The sequence below is a fragment of the Perca flavescens genome, chromosome 10 (genome assembly GCF_004354835.1).
Source record: "Perca flavescens isolate YP-PL-M2 chromosome 10, PFLA_1.0, whole genome shotgun sequence".
Lineage (NCBI taxonomy): Eukaryota > Metazoa > Chordata > Actinopteri > Perciformes > Percidae > Perca > Perca flavescens.
In genome coordinates, this window is record NC_041340.1 from 4,033,639 (window position 1) to 4,053,525 (window position 19,887).

At 44.9% G+C, this 19,887-nt stretch overlaps 1 protein-coding gene across 4 annotated transcripts in view; it reads right to left on the bottom strand.

Annotated features, from left to right (window-relative positions):
- LOC114563081 (protocadherin-1) overlaps positions 1-19,887 on the bottom strand; it is a 255,904-nt gene that overhangs the window by 216,771 nt on the left and 19,246 nt on the right. For all 4 annotated transcript variants that reach the window (XM_028589865.1, XM_028589864.1, XM_028589863.1 and 1 more), the window contains one exon: positions 8,643-10,829. In XM_028589865.1, coding sequence (XP_028445666.1) covers positions 8,643-10,829 — 2,187 coding nt within the window. The remainder of the gene's footprint in view (positions 1-8,642; positions 10,830-19,887) is intronic.

A 19,887-nucleotide genomic window follows, 5' to 3' on the forward strand; every position in this document is an offset into this window, starting at 1 on the left:
CGATACGAGAGAGGCGCCTATCGGCGTGGAGAGATGGCGACAACAAAGTAGTCCTCAGACAGAAAAGACGTCAGACGGGAGATTTTTACTTTTACTTTTTACAACCTCCGGTTGTTCTGTGCTCACAGTTTCAGGTCATCCTTTCATCTCTTAACACGTATCAATGCCCAGAGTCTGGTAGGACCAGGCTAGTGGACCAGAGAGTCTGGTAGGACCACGCTAGTGGACCAGAGTCTGGTAGGACCAGGCTAGTGGACCAGAGAGTCTGGTAGGACCAGGCTAGTGGACCAGAGAGTCTGGTAGGACCACGCTAGTGGACCAGAGTCTGGTAGGACCAGGTTAGTGGACCAAAGAGTCTGGTAGGACCAGGTTAGTGGACCAGAGTCTGGTAGGACCAGGCTAATGGACCAAAGAGTCTGGTAGGACCACGCTAGTGGACCAGAGAGTCTGGTAGGACCAGGTTAGTGGACCAGAGTCTGGTAGGACCAGGCTAATGGACCAGAGAGTCTGGTAGGACCAGGTTAGTGGACCAGAGAGTCTGGTAGGACCAGGTTAGTGGACCAGAGTCTGGTAGGACCAGGCTAATGGACCAAAGAGTCTGGTAGGACCAGGCTAGTGGACCAGAGAGTCTGGTAGGACCAGGTTAGTGGACCAGAGTCTGGTAGGACCAGGCTAATGGACCAAAGAGTCTGGTAGGACCACGCTAGTGGACCAGAGAGTCTGGTAGGACCACGCTAGTGAACCAGAGAGTCTGGTAGGACCAGGCTAATGGACCAGAGTCTGGTAGGACCAGGCTAATGGACCAGAGAGTCTAGTAGGACCAGGCTAATGGTCCAGAGAGTCTGGTAGGACCAGATTAGTGGACCAGAGTCTGGTAGGACCAGGCTAGTGGACCAGAGAGTCTGGTAGGACCAGGTTAGTGGACCAAAGAGTCTGGTAGGACCACGCTAGTGGACCAGAGAGTCTGGTAGGACCACGCTAGTGGACCAGAGATTCTGGTAGGACCAGGCTAATGTACCAGAGTCTGGTAGGACCAGGCTAATGGACCAGAGAGTCTGGTAGGACCAGGCTAGTGGTCCAGAGAGTCTGGTAGGACCAGGTTAGTGGACCAGAGTCTGGTAGGACCAGGCTAATGGACCAGAGAGTCTGGTAGGACCAGGCTAATGTACCAGAGAGTCTGGTAGGACCAGGCTAGTGGACCAGAGTCTGGTAGGACCAGGTTAGTGGACCAGAGAGTCTGGTAGGACCAGGCTAATGGACCAGAGTCTCTTAGGACCAGGCTAATGTACCAGAGAGTCTGGTAGGACCAGGCTAGTGGACCAGAGTCTGGTAGGACCAGGCTAGTGGACCAGAGAGTCTGGTAGGACCAGGCTAGTGGACCAGAGAGTCTGGTAGGACCAGGCTAGTGGACCAGAGTCTGGTAGGACCAGGCTAATTGATAATAATCGAAAATATCCAGAGCTGCAAAGCTGAATCGATTAGTTGTTTGACTATTGAATTAATCTACTACAGTAGAGCTGCAAAGATTAATCCAATAATCGATTAGTTGTCAACTATTAAATTAATCTCCAACTATCTTGATAATTGAATAATCAGGTTGAGTCGTTTTTTCATGGAAAAAAAAGTCAAACTTCTCTGATGTCAGCTTGTTAAATGTGAATATTGTTCTAGTGTCTTCTCTCCTCTGTGACAGTAAACTGAATATCTTTGAGTTGTGGACAAAACGAAACATTTGAGGGTGTCATCTTGGGCTTTTTGATCCACATTTTTCACCATTTTCTGACATTTTATAAACCAAACAACTAATCGATTAGTCTAGAAAATAATCGCCAGATTAATCCACGTTGAAAAACAATCGTCAGTTGTCCTATAAATGTCTTAAATACTCTTTAATAAACGGGAAAGAATGGAACAGTTTTACCGTTCTCTGATTGTTTACATGGAAATATGTAACTCACTGTTGCAAGTCCTGAAAGCATAAAGTGTGTGTGGGAGAGAGAAACACACACACACACACAGCTCCAAGCTTATATAAACTGAATGACGGGCAACACACGCACACACGCACACACACACACACACACACACACACACACACACACACACACACACACACGTCTCTCCATTCAAAGGGCAGAGCTTTCCATAGAAGGAGGGATTGTGTTGGATTGGAAGGAGAAAAAGGGGGAGGTTTGGTCAGTACTATGAGTCAGCAAACACACACACACACACACACACACACACACACACACACACACACACACAGGTCGTTGTGTTACCATAGAGACAGCCGAGTTGGTCAGCGTAAAAAGCAGGAAGGATGCTGCCGGACTGTTAATGTGAACTCCTGATGAGCTGAGGAAGGGTTGGGTGGTGGGGGGGGGGGGATGGGGGGGGGTGTGTGACATAATTAACCTCTGACCTCTTCACTCTTTGCCGCTAATAACTGTTTCTGAGTGATATTTGACCTTTGACCCCCCCCGGCACCTGCTCAGTCTTGTATGGAGCTTTGGTCCTTTGTGTGCTGTTTGCTGCAGGTTCAAAGTCCACAAGTGTGTGTGTGTGTGTGTGTGTGTGTGTGTGTGTGTGTGTGTGTGTGTGTGTGTGTGTGTATGTGTGTGAGCGACATGCCATCGAGGGAGGAAGCTGTAAACTTAAAGTGACAGACACAATGGTTCATGTGGACTGTTATGAAGAGAAACTGTATTTTGTTTGGGCCTCAAAGCATCTTATAAAAGTTAAACTGCAATTTAAAATCTACTTTTTGGGTTTAAAGATGATATATTTCTTGTAATTCTTTTACTTAAAGGGTAACTTCGTATTTTCCGATGTTTTTGTGTCTAAGTGACTGATGGGAACAACGATTGGTCCAGTATTAAGCAAGACGAACACTGACAGACTCAGATTATTATTCTAAGTGTCTGACAACATTATGAAAGGATCCCTACAGAGATAGACCTTTTAGTTAAAGAGTAAGATCCTTTTAGTTTAACATGAAACAGCCCCAAAATCACCATCACCAAACTCCACCAGACTCCATGTAAATAATCAGGACTTTTAGCATCGTAAAACACACTTCATTCAAAGTCGACACAAACGGAATTAAACTATCAAAAGCCGTCTTGGTTCATCTTTCCACTGTTCCAACAATCACCACTCTGGATTGGTGGAAATAAAGCCTTAATTCACCCATTTACATGTGGAGATATGCTGGCTCTATACATGCTAAAAGTCCTGATTATTCACATGGAGTCTGGTGGAAATATGCTGGCTCTGTACACGCTGAAAGTAGTGATTATTTACATTGAGTCTGGTGGAAATATGCTGGCTCTATACACGCTAAAAGTCCTGATTATTTACATGGAGTCTGGTGGAGATATGCTGGCTCTATACACGCTAAAAGTCCTGATTATTTACATGGAGTCTGGTGGAGTTTGGTGATGGTGATTTCGGGGCTGTTTCATGTTAAACTAAAAGGATCTTACTCTTTAACTAAAAGGTCTATCTCTGTAGGGATCCTTTCATAATGTTGTCACACACTTAGAATAATAACCTGAGTCTGTCAGCGGTGAAAACAGAACTTTTAGTGGACGCTGACTGATGCTGAACATTTGTCCTGTAGGGTTACATTAGAGTCCGGTTCATGGCTGACAGTTACAGCGTTCTCCCCCAATACTGGACCAATTTCACAGATTTTTGTTCACATTAGACACTTAGACACAAATATGTGTGAAAATAGGGTCCAGGTTGAACAAAATAAAGAATCAAAATGAACCTTTACTGTACGTTTCTTGTATTTCTTTTACTTATTTAGGAAAGTTTTTCAATAAAAGTGATGTTCTCTTTCCAGGAAAACAACCTCCAAACATTCACACTTTATTACTCAGACCTCGAGCCGCTCTGGCAGTCGGGGGTTCAAGAGCCCGGGCGTGGTGGGAGAGCCGGGGTTCATCTGTGGGTCACCGGCCTGCTTCTCTAACCGTAAAAAAAGTGAATACCACATTTATGGCAAAACGCCGTCACTGCAGAAAAATAAATAACATTTCTAATAGTGACATTTTCCAATGCCAATCTCTGGAAAAAAAACAGCCCTTACGTAACATCCATTTAATGTCAAATGTGAGTCTAAACATGCAATATAAACTGTGTATTTACTCTTATCATAATCCATCATATACCCTGTTTTTATTAAGTTACTTATCTTGTTGTGCCTTCACTGCTCTGACTGTTAGTTTATCTAATGGTATCCACTAGGAAATGCATAACAAACATTCAGTGCACTTCCTTGCTCTATTTGTATCCCTCTCTAAATATTTAAGTCATATTTTTACCTCTATATAGAAACTTAAAGTTGTTTTTATAAAGCACAGTATGTGTGTCTTTGGTCCTACCTACGTACCTGAAGAAAATAGCTGATTTTCTTATTTTTGGCGATGAGAACTGGTTCCAACTTGGTACCGTTTCAATTATTACTATCCATATGGAATATATTTTTTTGTAAATTGAATTGTTTGAAAAATTTAACGTTCGCAAGTTTTGGTTTCCGTAGCGCCGCTTGTTGTAATTGGCCGCTAGGGGTTGGGTACCGTTTGGATTTTTACGATTCCGATGCCGAACCGGTACTTTTAAAACGTTTCCGATTCCTCAACCGATTCTTGAAAAACTGAAAAATTACATCAAAGATGTAATATGTTTACTAGCAATCACGTGCAGTCAGTCAACGGTTAATGTGCTTTTACGTCCGTTCTGGAAAATATTTCAGTCGACCCATTAAGTGGAACTGAAATGAGGAACCAAAATTTGCGTTCTAATCCGGTCCGATTCCTACCGGCTGCGTAGGAACCGGTTCGGTAGGCTACCATACACTAGTCGCCGCCACGGAGCGCAGTAAGTGGTAACGTGTGGCTGAAAAAACCCGGTAAAACTGTAAATCACCACTGAATCGACATAAAATGTTCCTCTTATCTGAGAAAAAAAGCATGTGACCCGTTTCAACTCCACCCCTCAAAGAATCGAAACGATAAGAACCGGAATCGAAAGAAAGAATCAGAAATGGAACCAGAACTGGAACCAGAACTGGAATCAGAACTGGAACCAGAATTGGAATTAGACCTGGAATCAGAATTGGAACCAGAACTGGAATTAGAACTGGAATCAGAATTGTTAGAATGAAAACGATGCCCAACTGTGTTCACTACTGTCATCATTCTTTCCAAAATAAGGTCCCATGGAGTCCACCGGAAGGGGCGGGACTTTGCCTCTCTATGTACCCGTGCATAGCTCCCTGTAAACAATGTTTAGAGTCACATTTATTGTATGCTTTGACTTTAAAGTTTATTGTGTGGGGAAGGATTTCGATTTCAAGTGGATTTCAAGTATGTATTCTGTGCTGTAAAAAAAAAATACATTTTCTCTCCATGTGTGTGAAGGATGGAAATGGCAATGGAATACAGTACCTCTTCATTCCCACTGTTTTCCCACTTCCTGTTTGTCAACCACCCCCCCCACTTTGACTTCCCATTGAATGCACAAAGCGCCACTTTTTTTTGTAGCATTTAAGCAACATTTTTATTGAAATAAAATCTGCTTTTAGCCGTAAATAACAACAACAACAAAAAACACTGTACAATGTATTTTCCCCCCCAGAGAAAAAGAAGAGTACATGATTGTAATGGGGTCGATATGAGAGGCCGTGTGGCTTTAAATCTGAAGTGTGACGCCTGCCAGCTCAAATGTTAACAGGCTAAATATTAACCCAGCGGGAGAGCGAGAGCGCTGCTAACGCCAGCAGGAACTCTGCTCCACCGACCAAACAAGGAAGCACGGTCGGCCTCATAAATACGATGGCGATGACAGTGAATATGCAGGTGTGTGTTTGTGTGTGTGTCTGTGTGTGAGTGTGTCAGTGTGTGAGTCTTTGGTACAGGTGAACAAAAGTCTTTAGAAAGCAGGGAGAGCAATGAAATGCCCTTGTGTACACACACACACACACACACACGCACACACGATAACGTTGCAACAGAAACAGCAGATGAAAAAGTACAAAACAAAACATATTTGACATGTCGTACACATATATCTGTACAGTCTCTATGACACCGATTGTCTTCACGTTTTAGTTTTTTTCACAGTGCACGTGACATTTTGTAGTCCATCACACAAAGTTAACGGGCCTCCCCCCATCCCCATCCCCTCCCTCCCCTTATTTTTCTTGTACGTTAAATAGAATAGAGCAAGGCACTCTGGGTAAAAGAAGGCGAAAAAAGCCGGCGCCTAAGAAAATGACCTGCCATTAATCTGTGCAAACAATTGACTTTTAAACACCGGTGATTGGTCGTTTTCTCAACTCACCTGACAGGAGGTGCGGAGGTTATGAAATGGTTGCATTTAGTCTTTTAGTGTACCTTTTCCTTCATAGTGTAGTGGCGTTTTTACAACCCTCCCCCTTTCCTCCTTTTCTTTTTTATTCCCTTTCTTTCTTTCTGTCTTCGCTGCTTGGCTCCCTGACCGCACTGAAATTAGCTTAAATTGGTCTGAACTGGATGGGAACACCCTGCAGTACTCCTCAGACAGGCTAGTTCTTGGCAAAAAAAAAGGAAAAAGCCAAGAAAACAATGAAAAATGGGGTACCAAAAAAAAAAAAAAAAAAAAGGAATTCACAGTCACTCTTCTTTGTCACACTTCAACATGCTGATCCGGCCATTATGAGCAGCTTTAAAACCTCAAGACAGCTCTCCAGGAGGAGAGAAAAGAAAATAAAAACACATTCGGACTTTAATGAGGATGTCAGAACCGTTGTAATGGCCGCCATAAAGAACTCCAGATTGAAAACACTTAATAAAACAACTCATAACCTTCATTTAACCCACAGTGAAAAAACGGTGAACGTGAACACATAAAAAACAAAAGTAAAAACATGTAGGTGCTGAGGATAGACCCATATGGGTACAGTGAAGGCATTATTTAGCAGGGCTGGGTATCGCCAAAGACTTCACTCAACCGATTTGATCCTAATTCACAAAGTCCCAATTAGGGCTGCACAATAGATCGTTTTTTGTAATCGTCATCGCAATATCAACTGGTGCGATATGCACATCGCAAAAGGTTGCGACATATCGCGATAGACACTAGAGGTGTTGAAATTAAGCAAATAATCGATGAATCGAATCGTGGACGATGCTGCATCGATAATCGGCTGGCTCATAATCGATTATTTCTGTTTATAATGTAAAGTAGGCCTAACAACATTTCTGTTTACATATTCTGGTGTGTTTTGCACATTCAGGAAGTGCCATGTGCTCAGTGCTGTATAGTTTTATGTATCCCAATTGATTTAATATTAGAGCATTGCAGAATGTTTGGTTTTTGAAGCTTGAAAAGCTATGAATTAAAATATCCTACATGGCTTTAATAGAGAAATGTATTTGACGCATCAAGATATTGAATTGAAGACATGATAATCGTAATTGAGTCGAATCGGGAGATCAGTGAAGATTCACTAGACTCTAATAGACACTACAAAATTCTTTTGGTGTTAGTTGTTAGAAAATATCAGAAGAAAACTGCACTTTAAAGTGTAACTGTCATTCCTTTTTAGTGGTGCCTGTTTAATGTCAATTCACTGTTCAATTTGTTCAAAATAATAATGTTAGAAATGCTCATTTGTTTTAAATTCAACCAGCAATTTGTTGTATTTTAAAAGAATACTGAGAGCAACAGAAAGGCAGAACTGAGTGAACTCTAATATCTGTGAATTTATCGCAACGCAATTTATGTCACGTATCGCATATTTTCCTCATATCGTGCAGCCCTAGCCCCGATTCAATTCAATATTATTAGGTCAGGAACGTTTCAGTTACGATATGCCAATTTAGCTCGGATATAAAAGAGATTCTCACAGAACTAGCTGTAAATTGTACAAGCAAGAATCAACCCTTATACATTTTATGTTTTATTAAGAATTGACCCCAAAAAGTTTGTTTAAAGAACTTTTTACTTAACAGTCCTAGCCTACATTTTTTTTTTATGAATCAATATCAGATGACTCTAATTGGAGAATCGGTTATTCTAACCCAGCCCTATTATTCAGAATTTACATCTTCATATATCCAAAAATCTGCCCGTTATATTTATTTTTTTGTTATTAACTTGCTTTAAGCATGAAAATATCTTGTGCTGTAATATTTCAGGAATTAAATACTGTAAGAAATTGAACATTTTAACCGTGTCATTGTGGAACATGAGCAACAACAATAATCAACACAAAACATACAGAATATATAAAACAACCCTCCAGCATGTTCTGGTTCTGGTTCGTCAGAGTTCATGTTGGGGGGTTACGGTCACCAATAAAAATCAATATTGCTACGCCCATATTTGGTCTATCCCTTATGTGATTGTTTCATGGTGTGAATATTAAAACAACTGAACAGAACAGAAATGGTGAACACAACCAAAATAAAACAAACAAAAAAGAAAAGGTAAAACAGCCGTTTGGAAGTGGGTGCTGTGCAGGGGAATCAGTGCAGCTTTGGTGGAAGAATATCGGCTGTGCCAAATCAGTCCCAGCGTGACTACCACACCCGGTCGGTCCAATAGATGTCCCTGTTGTTGTACATTGGCATGTTTGCGTAGTCGCCTACCTGTTTGCTGCTGCTGTATTTGGGCGGGTTGGCCTTGTAGCTGTAATCCGAGTATTGGTCGGAGCCCGTGGAGTTGTTGTCGCCCGTTCCCACGAAGGTGTTGGTGGCGGGGAGGTCCTGGACGGCCTGGTGCTTCTTGGAGGCAGAGGGCGACTGCGGCTGCAGCTGGATGGAGGGTAGGGGCGAGTTGGAGCGGTAGTGGCGGCCCAAGTCGGGGCTTCCCGGCGGGTAGTTGAGGGGCAGGTGGATTCTGGGACTGTCGTTGACGGTGTCGTTGATGAGGTTGAACTTGAGGCCTTTCTGTAAGCTGGCCTCTTCGTCTTCCTCCAGTGGCTTCGCCGGTTTGGGAGCTTTTCCCTTTTTGCTCTTTTTGCCTTTGCCGTTTTTGGGGCCTTGCTTGGGCGCATACAGGTCCTTGCTCTCCTTCTTGCCGGCTTGATAACCGCTCTTTGTGTCCTTCTGCAGCCGGTGTCGGATGACCACGACGGCCACGATGACCAGAATTACGCCGGCGATGCCCGCGAGGCTGCCGTACAGGATGTTGCTGCGCTGAGCCAGCGCGTAGTTGGGATCTCCGGCAATGTCCCTGTCCAGAGGGGTGTAGAGGCTGTGCCCGACCAGCGCTTCGATGAGGGAGACGTTGGACTTGGTGTCGTTGACGAAAACGTGGACGAGCGCGGTGGTGTGGCGGGGAGGTTTGCCTTTATCGCTGACCTTTACCACCAGGCGGTGCAGCCCGTTGTGCTTCCCGGTGAACTCCTGCGTCAGTTTGATCTCGCCGCTGCTCGGCGAGATGTCGAACAGGTCGTACGGGTTTCCTCCTGTGATGGTGTAGACAAGGTCACTATTGGGTCCGGAGTCAATGTCCTCCGCCTTTACGAACTCCACGCTGGTGTCTGGCGGAGTGACGGGCGACATGTATACGTAGGAGGAGTTTGCCGGTTTGGTGACGTAGGGCGCGTTATCGTTCTCGTCCAGCACGTTGATCGTCACGCCCACGTAGGAGGATCGAGGCGGGTCACCGGCATCCACGGCCTTCAGGCGGAAGGTGTAGGTGCTCTCCTTCTCGCGGTCGAACGAGATGCTGGACAGGATCGTCCCCGTGCCGTTCTGGATGACAAACTTGCCGTTATCCGGTTCCACAAACAGCCTCACTCGGGCGTTCTCGCCCTTATCTGCGTCAGTGACGGTCACTACGCCGACAGGATTGAGCGGAGCCATGTTCTCGATGACTGAGAAGCTGTAGCCGCTCAGCATGAACTTGGGGTCATTGTCATTGCGGTCCAGAACGTTAATCACGACCGTAGCGGTGCCGGTTTTGCTAGGAAGGCCCTTGTCCGCTGCTGCCACACGGAATTCGTAACGCTCCGTCTCTTCCCGGTCGAGCAGGTTCCTCACACGAATCTCACCGGTGTTGGCCTCGATTTCAAAGAGCCTGGTGGCGTGGGACTCGATGATGCTGTAGACCAGCTCTGCGTTGGTGCCGCTGTCTGCGTCTGTCGCCGTGACATACAGGACTTGGTCGCCCGGTTGGTTGCCCTCCGGAAAGTCCACCTCGAGCAACGCGGGGGAAAAGTTTGGCGTGTTGTCGTTCATGTCCGTGACCTGCACTTTGAGGGTGTTGGTGCTGGACAGGGCCGGGTTCCCAGAATCCACAGCGACGATTTCAATCCTGTAATCCTTTACACGCTCGTAATCCAGCAGGGTGGTTGTCTGCAGGAAGTATTTCCTCTTCCGATCGTTGGCCGACTCGCTGGCGGGTCGCAGCTGAAACGGGACGTCACCGGCAACCACGCACGTCACCACCGCATTTTCCCCCTCGTCGCGATCCGACACCTGGACCAGCGCCACCGGCGTGCCGATGGGCATGTCCTCGGAGATGTTGGCAACGCCGTCGTGGTGCGTCACCAAGCCGATGCCGCGGATCTCGATCGCCGGAGCGTTGTCATTCTGGTCCTTGACGTTGACGTTCACCAGGACCTTGGAGCTCCTGGAGTTGGGCCCACGGTCTTTGGCGACCACGAAGAACTTGAGGAAGCTCTCCTCCTCGCGGTCCACCAGGCCCTTCACGTAGATGATGCCTGTAGAGCGATCGATGCGCAGAAGCCTCTGGACGGCCTCCGACGCCTGATGGAGGCTGTAGTCGATCTCTCCGTTGGTGCCGGTGTCTGCGTCGTTGGCTCTGACCTGCAAGAACAAAATCAGAGGTTTTATCTTTGTTAATGGCTAAACTCTGTCCGAAAAGAACCACACATGTCCCCCTTAAAGGTTGTGCAATAAACAACCGCTAGAGGTATCAGGGTTCATATGCATTTTAACCAATATTATTCCATGACTTTTTGGCAAATTTCCATGACTATGTGTTCCTGAAAATGTCAGTCGACATTATACAATAAGAACACAAATCTGTGTTAAAGTTTACCCTCAGAGGTTTAACTATAAAATGAATGATAATGTATGTGGTTCATAGTGGGATTCATAATATCGCTCCCCGAATACAACGCTGAGGTTAAGATGACGTGAAAATACATTTATTGATCACATATTATTATGCTGTGTTTAAACAAATTCCATGACTTTTCCAAAACTTTCTGGGTCTTTTTATGTTTCCAAAACCTTTCCAGGCCTGCTGGAATTTGCATTTTTCAAATTCCATAAGTTTTCCAGGTTTTTTGAAAACGTATGAACCCTGAGGTATTTTAACTCGCAATCATAAATTGAAACCCAGCCTGCATGTTAGAAACTTTATCTAAACATATTACTGTGTCCAAATCACTTTGATCCTCTTTTAGTTTTTAGTACATGTTCTTTTTAAAGGTCCAGTGTGTAACGCGTTTAGTTGTTCATTATCAAAATCTGTGTTGCCCGTTCACAAACTTGTCCTTTTTCATGAATATTTACCATCACCATCAATTCCAAGTATTCCTTATGGCTTGAAATTTTACATTTGCGTTTGCATGAACTGGGGTAGACGCTCCATATTCATGGGCCATCTATAAATACGTTAGCTGGTAAGGGACACATAGGACATACTGCTCCGCCTATGTGTTGTGTGTGTGTGTGTGTGTGTGTGTGTGTGTGTGTGTGTGTGTGTGTGTAAGGGACATACAGGACATACTGCTCCACCATTCATGTTTTTGCTGTCACATGATAACCTCACAGGAGCTGCTAATGATGCTAACGGGTATTGTAGCTTCCCGGCCCCGGCAAGTTTGAAGAAGGAAACATGGATGACAACATGTATTCAAAATCCAAATTTCAGGAACAGGAGTCTTCTTCTTCTTCACCCAGAAAAAGAAAACGGATATTGAAAAGAGTAAGAGACCGGCTTTTTGAAGCGTGAAGGCTACCGTAGCTGTAAGACGTACTTTGAACTGCGTGGCGTGAGAGAGTTGATTGCGATATATGATCTCAAAGCTAGATGGGAGAAATTCCCACAAACTGGACCTTTAACTTCTCCAAACAACATTTAGAAGTTATTTGGGTTTTTCTAAGTAAACGTCAAAACTAAGAGGAACACCAAGTCAAATCTTTCTGTCTGTTTGTGGAGTTGCAGAATATACAACGGTCAAAATAAGATAATCAATTGGACATTTTGCTGTTCAAACACAGGGCTTGATCCATTTTGATGCCAGGCAGGACATGTTCGATTTCACATTAAAAGTCCATAGTGTATTTTGACTTTTGAAACAAAACCTTTCATTCATTGTGGCCTGCCTTTATGTGTCAATCTTCGGCAGATTTACTATAAATGTTTAGCCCACTTTGAACAATTTCTGTCAATTCAAAATTGATCTTCAAGAGGTAACTGGCAGCCTGTATTCCCAGTATAACCTCAGTTACATAAGATTATTTGATTTACAAAGAGTCACAACCATTACTAATGCAACCCTACAAAGCCCTTTGTGTTTTCTTGAGGGGGGGGGGTTGTTGTTGCTGTGTGTGAAACATAATAGACGATCAAAGCTGAGTGCACACACCCACACAACAACATCTAACGGCCGTGCAGCAGGATCATTGGCATCTAATGGGGGGATGAGTGAATGTTAATGTTCCTCTCATTATCAGAAAAGCCCCGGCTCCTCGGGGCCCATTAGGAGACTGGAGAGGACACGACCGGACCACCATCGGACACGCTCAGCCTTCGTACGCCCAAACCCAAAGTAAACTGAGATAATTAGTTAATTAGAAGGCACGATCACTCAGCAGAATATCACTTAGGAGTTCCTCGTTAGGACGCTTTCTCTACCTACACATCTAATACTTTTTAATTGCGTTTATTCAAAGCCACGTCTGCTCTTAAGAAATGTAGGCTGCTGTGTAGTTTTAAATGAACTAGTTGTTGAACAGCTGATTTAAATGTCCCAGGTGCTGCTGGTTCAGCGTTTTCTTCAGGCTTCACCTGGGACGTACGGTATTGTAATTAGGGTTTTTAAACTTTAGGGCCATTATTCCTTTAAAGTAGAACTGGGTCTGCGCCAAGTTTGCACTCAGCAAAATAATCTCCTAAAAAATATTGGTTTCCTACAAAACAAGACGAAGAAAATGTGCCAGTGGGGATAATTTCAGTTTATTTAAACAAACAATAAAACTGGGGTTGTCTGGGCCAAGGACACATGGATCTATTTATTTTTATTGTAGCTGAGATGACCTTTTTTTTTTTAAAGGGATAGTTTTTACATTTTGGGAAATACACTCATTGAATTTAAATGAGAAGATTGATACCACTCTCATGTCTGTAGGATAAATGTTAAGCTACAGCCAGAAGCCAGTTAGCTTAGCTTAGCACAAAGACTGGAATATTATAAATGTTTAGCCCACTTTGAACAATTTCTGTCAATTCAAAATTGATCTTTAATAAAACACATTTTACCAAATGGCAAACTATTTCTTTAGGTTTCCAAAATATGTGTCTTTATATCAAGCTTAAAATTTGCGGGAATGAAATGAAAAAAACCAAACATGTTGCAGCCATAAAAAAGCATGAAGTGAATGGTTTTTAGAGATGTGGTATCGGCTCCGATACCGCCTAAAACGCTGGTATCGGTATCGGGAAGTACTGGAGTTTATTATTCCATACAGGGATAGTAGTATACAGCTGTTAAAACATGATAAAATATATGACACACTGGTATCGGATCGATACTCGGTATCGGCCAATATGCAAGTTCAGGTATCAGAATCGGTATCGGGAAGCAAAAAATGGTATCGGGCCATCTCTAATGGTTTTAACATTTCAGTCAGCGTAAACATGATAAAGCTTTAATGAAGACGTGTGTGAACATTTAATTGAACATTTAAAAAGGGGGGAATCAGGGTTTAAAAAGGTTAAAGCAGCAAACAGAAAAATCTCTGAGGGATTTTCTTTTTTAACACAGACTCTAGTTCTTACTGCCACATAATAAATGTCTAGTTTCCGGTCCCGCTCAGGATCACAGACCGTGACAGACCAGCCCTGGGACAACCGTGGAAGTCGCTGATCCAAGTCGGAGAGGTTAAGGTTAAAGAAAGCATGAAAGTGAAATTATATTTTCTTTCCCCCCCCCGCCCATTGATTTCCTTTTCCTCCGCTGTGGCTGTATGCAGCAGACATCGGCAGACAGCGGTGAATTATTGACAGCTCGGGAGGATTGTGTATTGAGCAGTTGGGCTGCTGTGATGAGGCAAGCGCTGAGCTGGCTGCTCTCCAAGGCCGCGCCGTTCAGGCGTACAGCAAACATAAACGCTGTTTATCTACCGGTTAACAATTAACCAGCGACACCGACTAGTTTCCCACACCAACGGAGCCGATTCTCTGCATGTTTTAACGCTGTGAGCCTCTCGTTTACTCTGAATATCTTTACAAATTGAGCCATCAATCAATTTCTTACAAGGAAGGCTGCTAAAATTCAGCTTATTTTCGGAGAAAATCATCTTGCAAATGCTTGAGACTTACTGCAGAAAGATAATGTATCACAGTTTATATACCCTGTCTGGTTTATTGTTCATTAGAATGCGTCATAATTACATGGTAGTTCAGGGTTTCGGGCTGCCTCCTTTTAAACGGGTTAATCATCTGGGTGTCAAGGAAATGTTTAATGTCTTTCATCGTCTTTGTTTGAGAAAATGACAATGTCGATATTCTCAAATATTCTTTTTGTCCCTAATAAGCTTTAGATCTGAAGAGATCTTTCATCTGAAAAGGGGGGCGCGTGTGTGTGTCTGCGTGTGCGTATTATTAGTCAATTAAAGAGCCCAAAAACCCAATGTCTCCGTCAGCTTCTGCCTCTGATTTACAGGCTCCTATGTGAAAACTAAAATCTGCCAAAGTTAGAGCACTTTTTGGTTGTGCAACATGACAGATTTCTGTGTTTTTCTTTGAGTATTTCACTACTGGTTTGAAGTAGGCGGGGCTTAGCGGGGAAAGAGGCGATAGGTCACCTATTTGAGTGCACCAATCAGGTGCAAGAGCAACGTTTGAATCCAAATGTGACCTATTAAAGACTGGTCAAGTGGCATACACACATGTTTAACTCTATCTCTTATAATATAACAAATAAATATATATCATAAATATTTCATAGGAATAAAAGGTTTTAACCCGAGGTCCACTTGCAAGTTAATTTAACGGGACTTTTAACTCTAATTGATGGTTATTTGAACACAAGTTGTTTCAATAAAGGTCCGCTTACTAACTTTTTTAATCGCATCCTATGGTCTCCTGCAGCAGCTGACTCAACATCCACAACTCTTTCCACTTGGGATGACCATGAGATGCGGTTGAAAGCTCTGGAGAACACTAGAGTTTATTAACACTTACATATGTATGACTAAATGAGCAAAATTCTAAGTTTAAAGCTCCGTAAAAAAGCAAGTAAGTGGAGCTTGAGTTAAAGGTCTGATTTGCGGGAATTTCTCCCATCTAGCGTTGAGATCATATATCGCAATCAACTCTCTCGCGCCACACAGTTCAAAGTAGGTGTTACAGCTACAGTAGCCTTCACGCTACAAAAAGACAGCCTCTTGCACTTTTCAAATTTGGATTTTGAATACGTGCAGTCCTCCATGTTTCCTTCTTCAAACTTGCCGGGGACCAGGACGCTACAATAGCCGTTAGCAGCGTTAGCAGCAGCTGGGAGTTTATCATCCATCCATCCATCCATCCATCTTCGTCCGCTTATCCGGTGTCGGGTCGCGGGGGGAGCAGTTCCAGCAGGGGACCCCAAACTTCCCTTTCCCGAGCAACATTAACCAGCTCCGACTGGGGGATCCCGAGGCGTTCCCAGGCCAGGTTGGAGATATAATCCCTCCACCTAGTCCTGGGTCTTCCCCGAGGCCTCCTCCCAGCTGGACGTGCCTGGAACACCTCCCTAGGGAGGCGCCCAGGGGGCATCCTTACCAGATGCCCGAACCACCTCAACTGGCTCCTTTCGACGCAAAGGAGCAGCGGCTCTACTCCGAGCTCCTCACGGATGACTGAGCTTCTCACCCTATCTCTAAGGGAGACGCCAGCCACCCTCCTGAGGAAACCCATTTCGCTGCTTGTACCCTGGATCTCGTTCTTTTCGGTCATGACCCAGCCTTCATGACCATAGGTGAGGGTAGGAACGAAAACTGACCGGTAGATCGAGAGCTTTGCCTTCTGGCTAAGTTTTCTCTCTTTTCGTCACAACGGTGCGATAGATTGAATGCAATACCGCACCCGCTGCGCCCGATTCTCCGACCAATCTCCCGCTCCATTGTCCCCTCACTTGCGAACACAACCCCAAGGTACTTGAACTCCTTCACTTGGGGTAAGGACTCATTCCCTACCTGGAGAAGGCATTCCATCGGTTTCCTGCTGAGAACCATGGCCTCAGATTTAGAGGTGCTGATCCTCATCCCAACCGCTTCACACTCGGTTGCGAACCGATCCAGTGAGTGCTGAAGGTCGCAGGCCGATGATGCCATCAGGACCACATCATCTGCAAAGAGCAGCGATGAGATCCCCAGCCCACCAAACTGCAACCCCTCCCCACCCCGACCACGCCTCGATATCCTGTCCATAAATACTACAAACAGGATTGGTGACAAAGCGCAGCCCTGGCGGAGGCCAACCCTCACCTGAAACGAGTCCGACTTACTACCGAGAACCCGGACACAGCTCTCGCTTTGGTTGTACAGAGATTGGATGGCCCTGAGAAGAGACCCCTCACCCCATACTCCCGCAGCACCTCCCACAGTATCTCCCGGGGGACCCGGTCATACGCCTTCTCCAAATCCACAAAACACATGTAGACCGGTTGGGCATACTCCCAGGCTCCCTCCAGGATCCTTGCGAGAGTGAAGAGCTGGTCCGTTGTTCCACGACCAGGACGGAATCCGCATTGTTCCTCCTCAACCCGAGGTTCGACTATCGGCCGAACCCTCCTTTCCAGCACCTTGGAGTAGACTTTACCAGGGAGGCTGAGAAGTGTGATACCCCTATAATTGGCACACACCCTCTGGTCCCCCTTTTTAAAAAGGGGAACCACCACCCCAGTCTGCCACTCCTTTGGCACCGTCCCAGACTTCCACGCAATGTTGAAAAGGCGTGTCAACCAGGACAGCCCCTCCACACCCAGAGCCTTGAGCATTTCTGGACGGATCTCATCAATCCCCGGGGCTTTGCCACTGTGTAGTTGTTTGACTACATCAGTGACTTCCGCCTGGGAAATCGACGACAATCCCCCATTATCCTCCAGCTCTGCCTCTAACATAGAGGGCGTATTAGTCGGATTCAGGAGTTCCTCAGGAGTTTATCATGTGACAGCAAAAACATGAAAGGTGGAGCAGTATGTCCTGTATGTCCCTTACCGGCTAACGTATTTCAAGATGGAGAATGAATATGGAGCGTCTACCCCAGTTCATGCAAACGTAAATGTAAAATTTCTAACCAAAAGGAATACTTGGAATTGACCGTTCGCAAAACCCCGCCCTCGAACGGTCCTCGTCCAATCCTAGCTCAGCAACTGTAACTAAGGACCCCCGTCAAACATTGCGATTTCCGCAAGATGGTGAAACGATGCGCCTATGGCACCTGCAAGTCTGACACCAGGTACCCCAAAAGTTTAGAGCGAGGGGTCGTTTTTTTCGCCTTTCCAAAGCCCAAGACCCAAGCGGAAAGATGCCGACAATGGATTAAGCGGTGTGGGAGACCCCACTCACAGCTAAATGCCTCGAAGATTAATAAGCATAGCTACATATGTCTGCTCCAAGGTGAGTAAAGCTAGCGAGCTAACTCATGGCAGTTCGTGTAAATGTGATGTTATTTGAATCTATTGATACGTATTCACAGAGACAACACGAAAATGTGAAGTAATGTATTTCAATGGGAAGCGTATTTCGTGGCCACAGCACAAAAATGGTAGGGAGTAATATAAAAAGCCGAAAATCCGCGGCGCGTCTCCCGGCGTTTAAGGCGCCCTTTCCCCGTAACTTTTTTCCTAAACTCAACCTCCGCCTATAGAGCAACCTTTTCGGCTGCCTCCCAGCATCCTTTCCCCGAGAAAATAACGTGACATTTACACGTAAAAAACGAGAATAACGTCTCCGTGAACACGTATCAATAGATTAAGAATAACGTGGACATTTACACAAACTGCCGTGAGACCGGGTTTAAAGTTAGAACATTAGATACTTTATTATTCCGTAGGAAATTCAGGCAGCCTGATAGCTGTTAGCCTGTCAAGCCCATGTTGCTATCGACACAGATAATTCAGCAAGAGGTTGAGGTCATTGAACACATCCCTTCACTGCATATTGCAGCCCTTTCTGTTGTGCCCTGGAGGATATGTTTGCTACATTACTCCAAAACCAATCACTTATACCAACAGGTATGGAGCTCAACCCAGCCATGGCTATGTGTCTGGTTCTCAATTGTTTGACAGGCGTAGTAACAATAACTAGGGGGCGTGGCTTTTGCAAATGGTCAATTGATGGTGGTGGTAAATATTCATGAAAAAGGACAAGTTTGTAAACGGCCAGCACAGATTTTTATAATGAACAACTAAACACGTTACACACTGGGACCTTTAAGATCTCTTTTGTCAAGCAAAGTAAAGAATTGTCAGGCTCATTAATATGTAACCAGACATTAATAACGGGGCTTTAAGAAGACCTGATGGTGTTCATTGTGACTTTTACTGTAATGAAGTGACACGCTGAAGGAAGGAAATCCATTTTTGAAAGAAAATAGGGTAAAATATGTAAATGCAGCGGTGTGCTTCTTTCAAAGAGCGAGTCAAAGAGCAGGGATATACATGTCTGTGCCGTCATTGGACGATTTAAGCAGGTCAGGGTCGCCATTCAGCGCTGTCCCGCTGCTTTTTTGAAAGCATCACTCCTCGAACCGCACGTTAAGTGCAATGAATTCTTCGGCTCTCTGAAATGCAATGAGCCACATCCAGAGCAATAATACCAATAAGCCCCGTGGATAATCTCATGACTGACTCAGATTAAGTCATGCACGGCTCGCTGGAAGGCTGGCTGGTCGCGCTGCAGTCAGGCAGAGGAAGGGGAGGCGAGGAAGAGGAGGATGTTACAGAGAGGGGGGTTTGTTCACGGAGCTGAACCGAGGCTTCCTGGTCTGATCGCACACGTTAGAAATCACATAAAGCCGGCCAGGTCCATGGGCTCAAAGGTGAAGTTGAATCAGTGGTTAATATGTGACTACAAGCGGCGATCCCACACCCTGCTTCACCTCCGACGCACCATCTGTCTGTACGGATAATTGAGCAGCATATTATGTGCAGTCTCTCTGTGCTTTGTTGTCCTGGAGCTCACAGTGTTATCGCCAACGGGGCCAAAAGGTTCCACTTTAATGTTTGGTGGACAAGAAAAACTGTGGAGGAGCAGCAGCAGCAGTGCTCAGACATTAAGAGGGACAGATTTCTCCTGAATTTAAAGGTCCCAAAACATGGTGCTCTTTGGATGCTTTTATATAGACCTTAGTGGTCCCCTAATACTGTATCTGAAGTCTCTTTTATATAGACCTTAGTGGTCCCCTAATACTGTATCTGAAGTCTCTTTTATATAGACCTTAGTGGCCTTGACCACTTGCCACTTTGCTCGTTTGAAAGCCATGATGTCTCTCTCTCTCTCATGGGTGGGCCAAATTCTCTGGGCGGGCAAAGCAGAGAAAGGGGAGGTAACCTTGCTCCTTATGACCTCATAAGGAGAAGATTCCTGATTGGTCCATCTGAGCTTTCATTTTCTCTAAGGCAGAGCAGGATACCCAGGGCTCGGT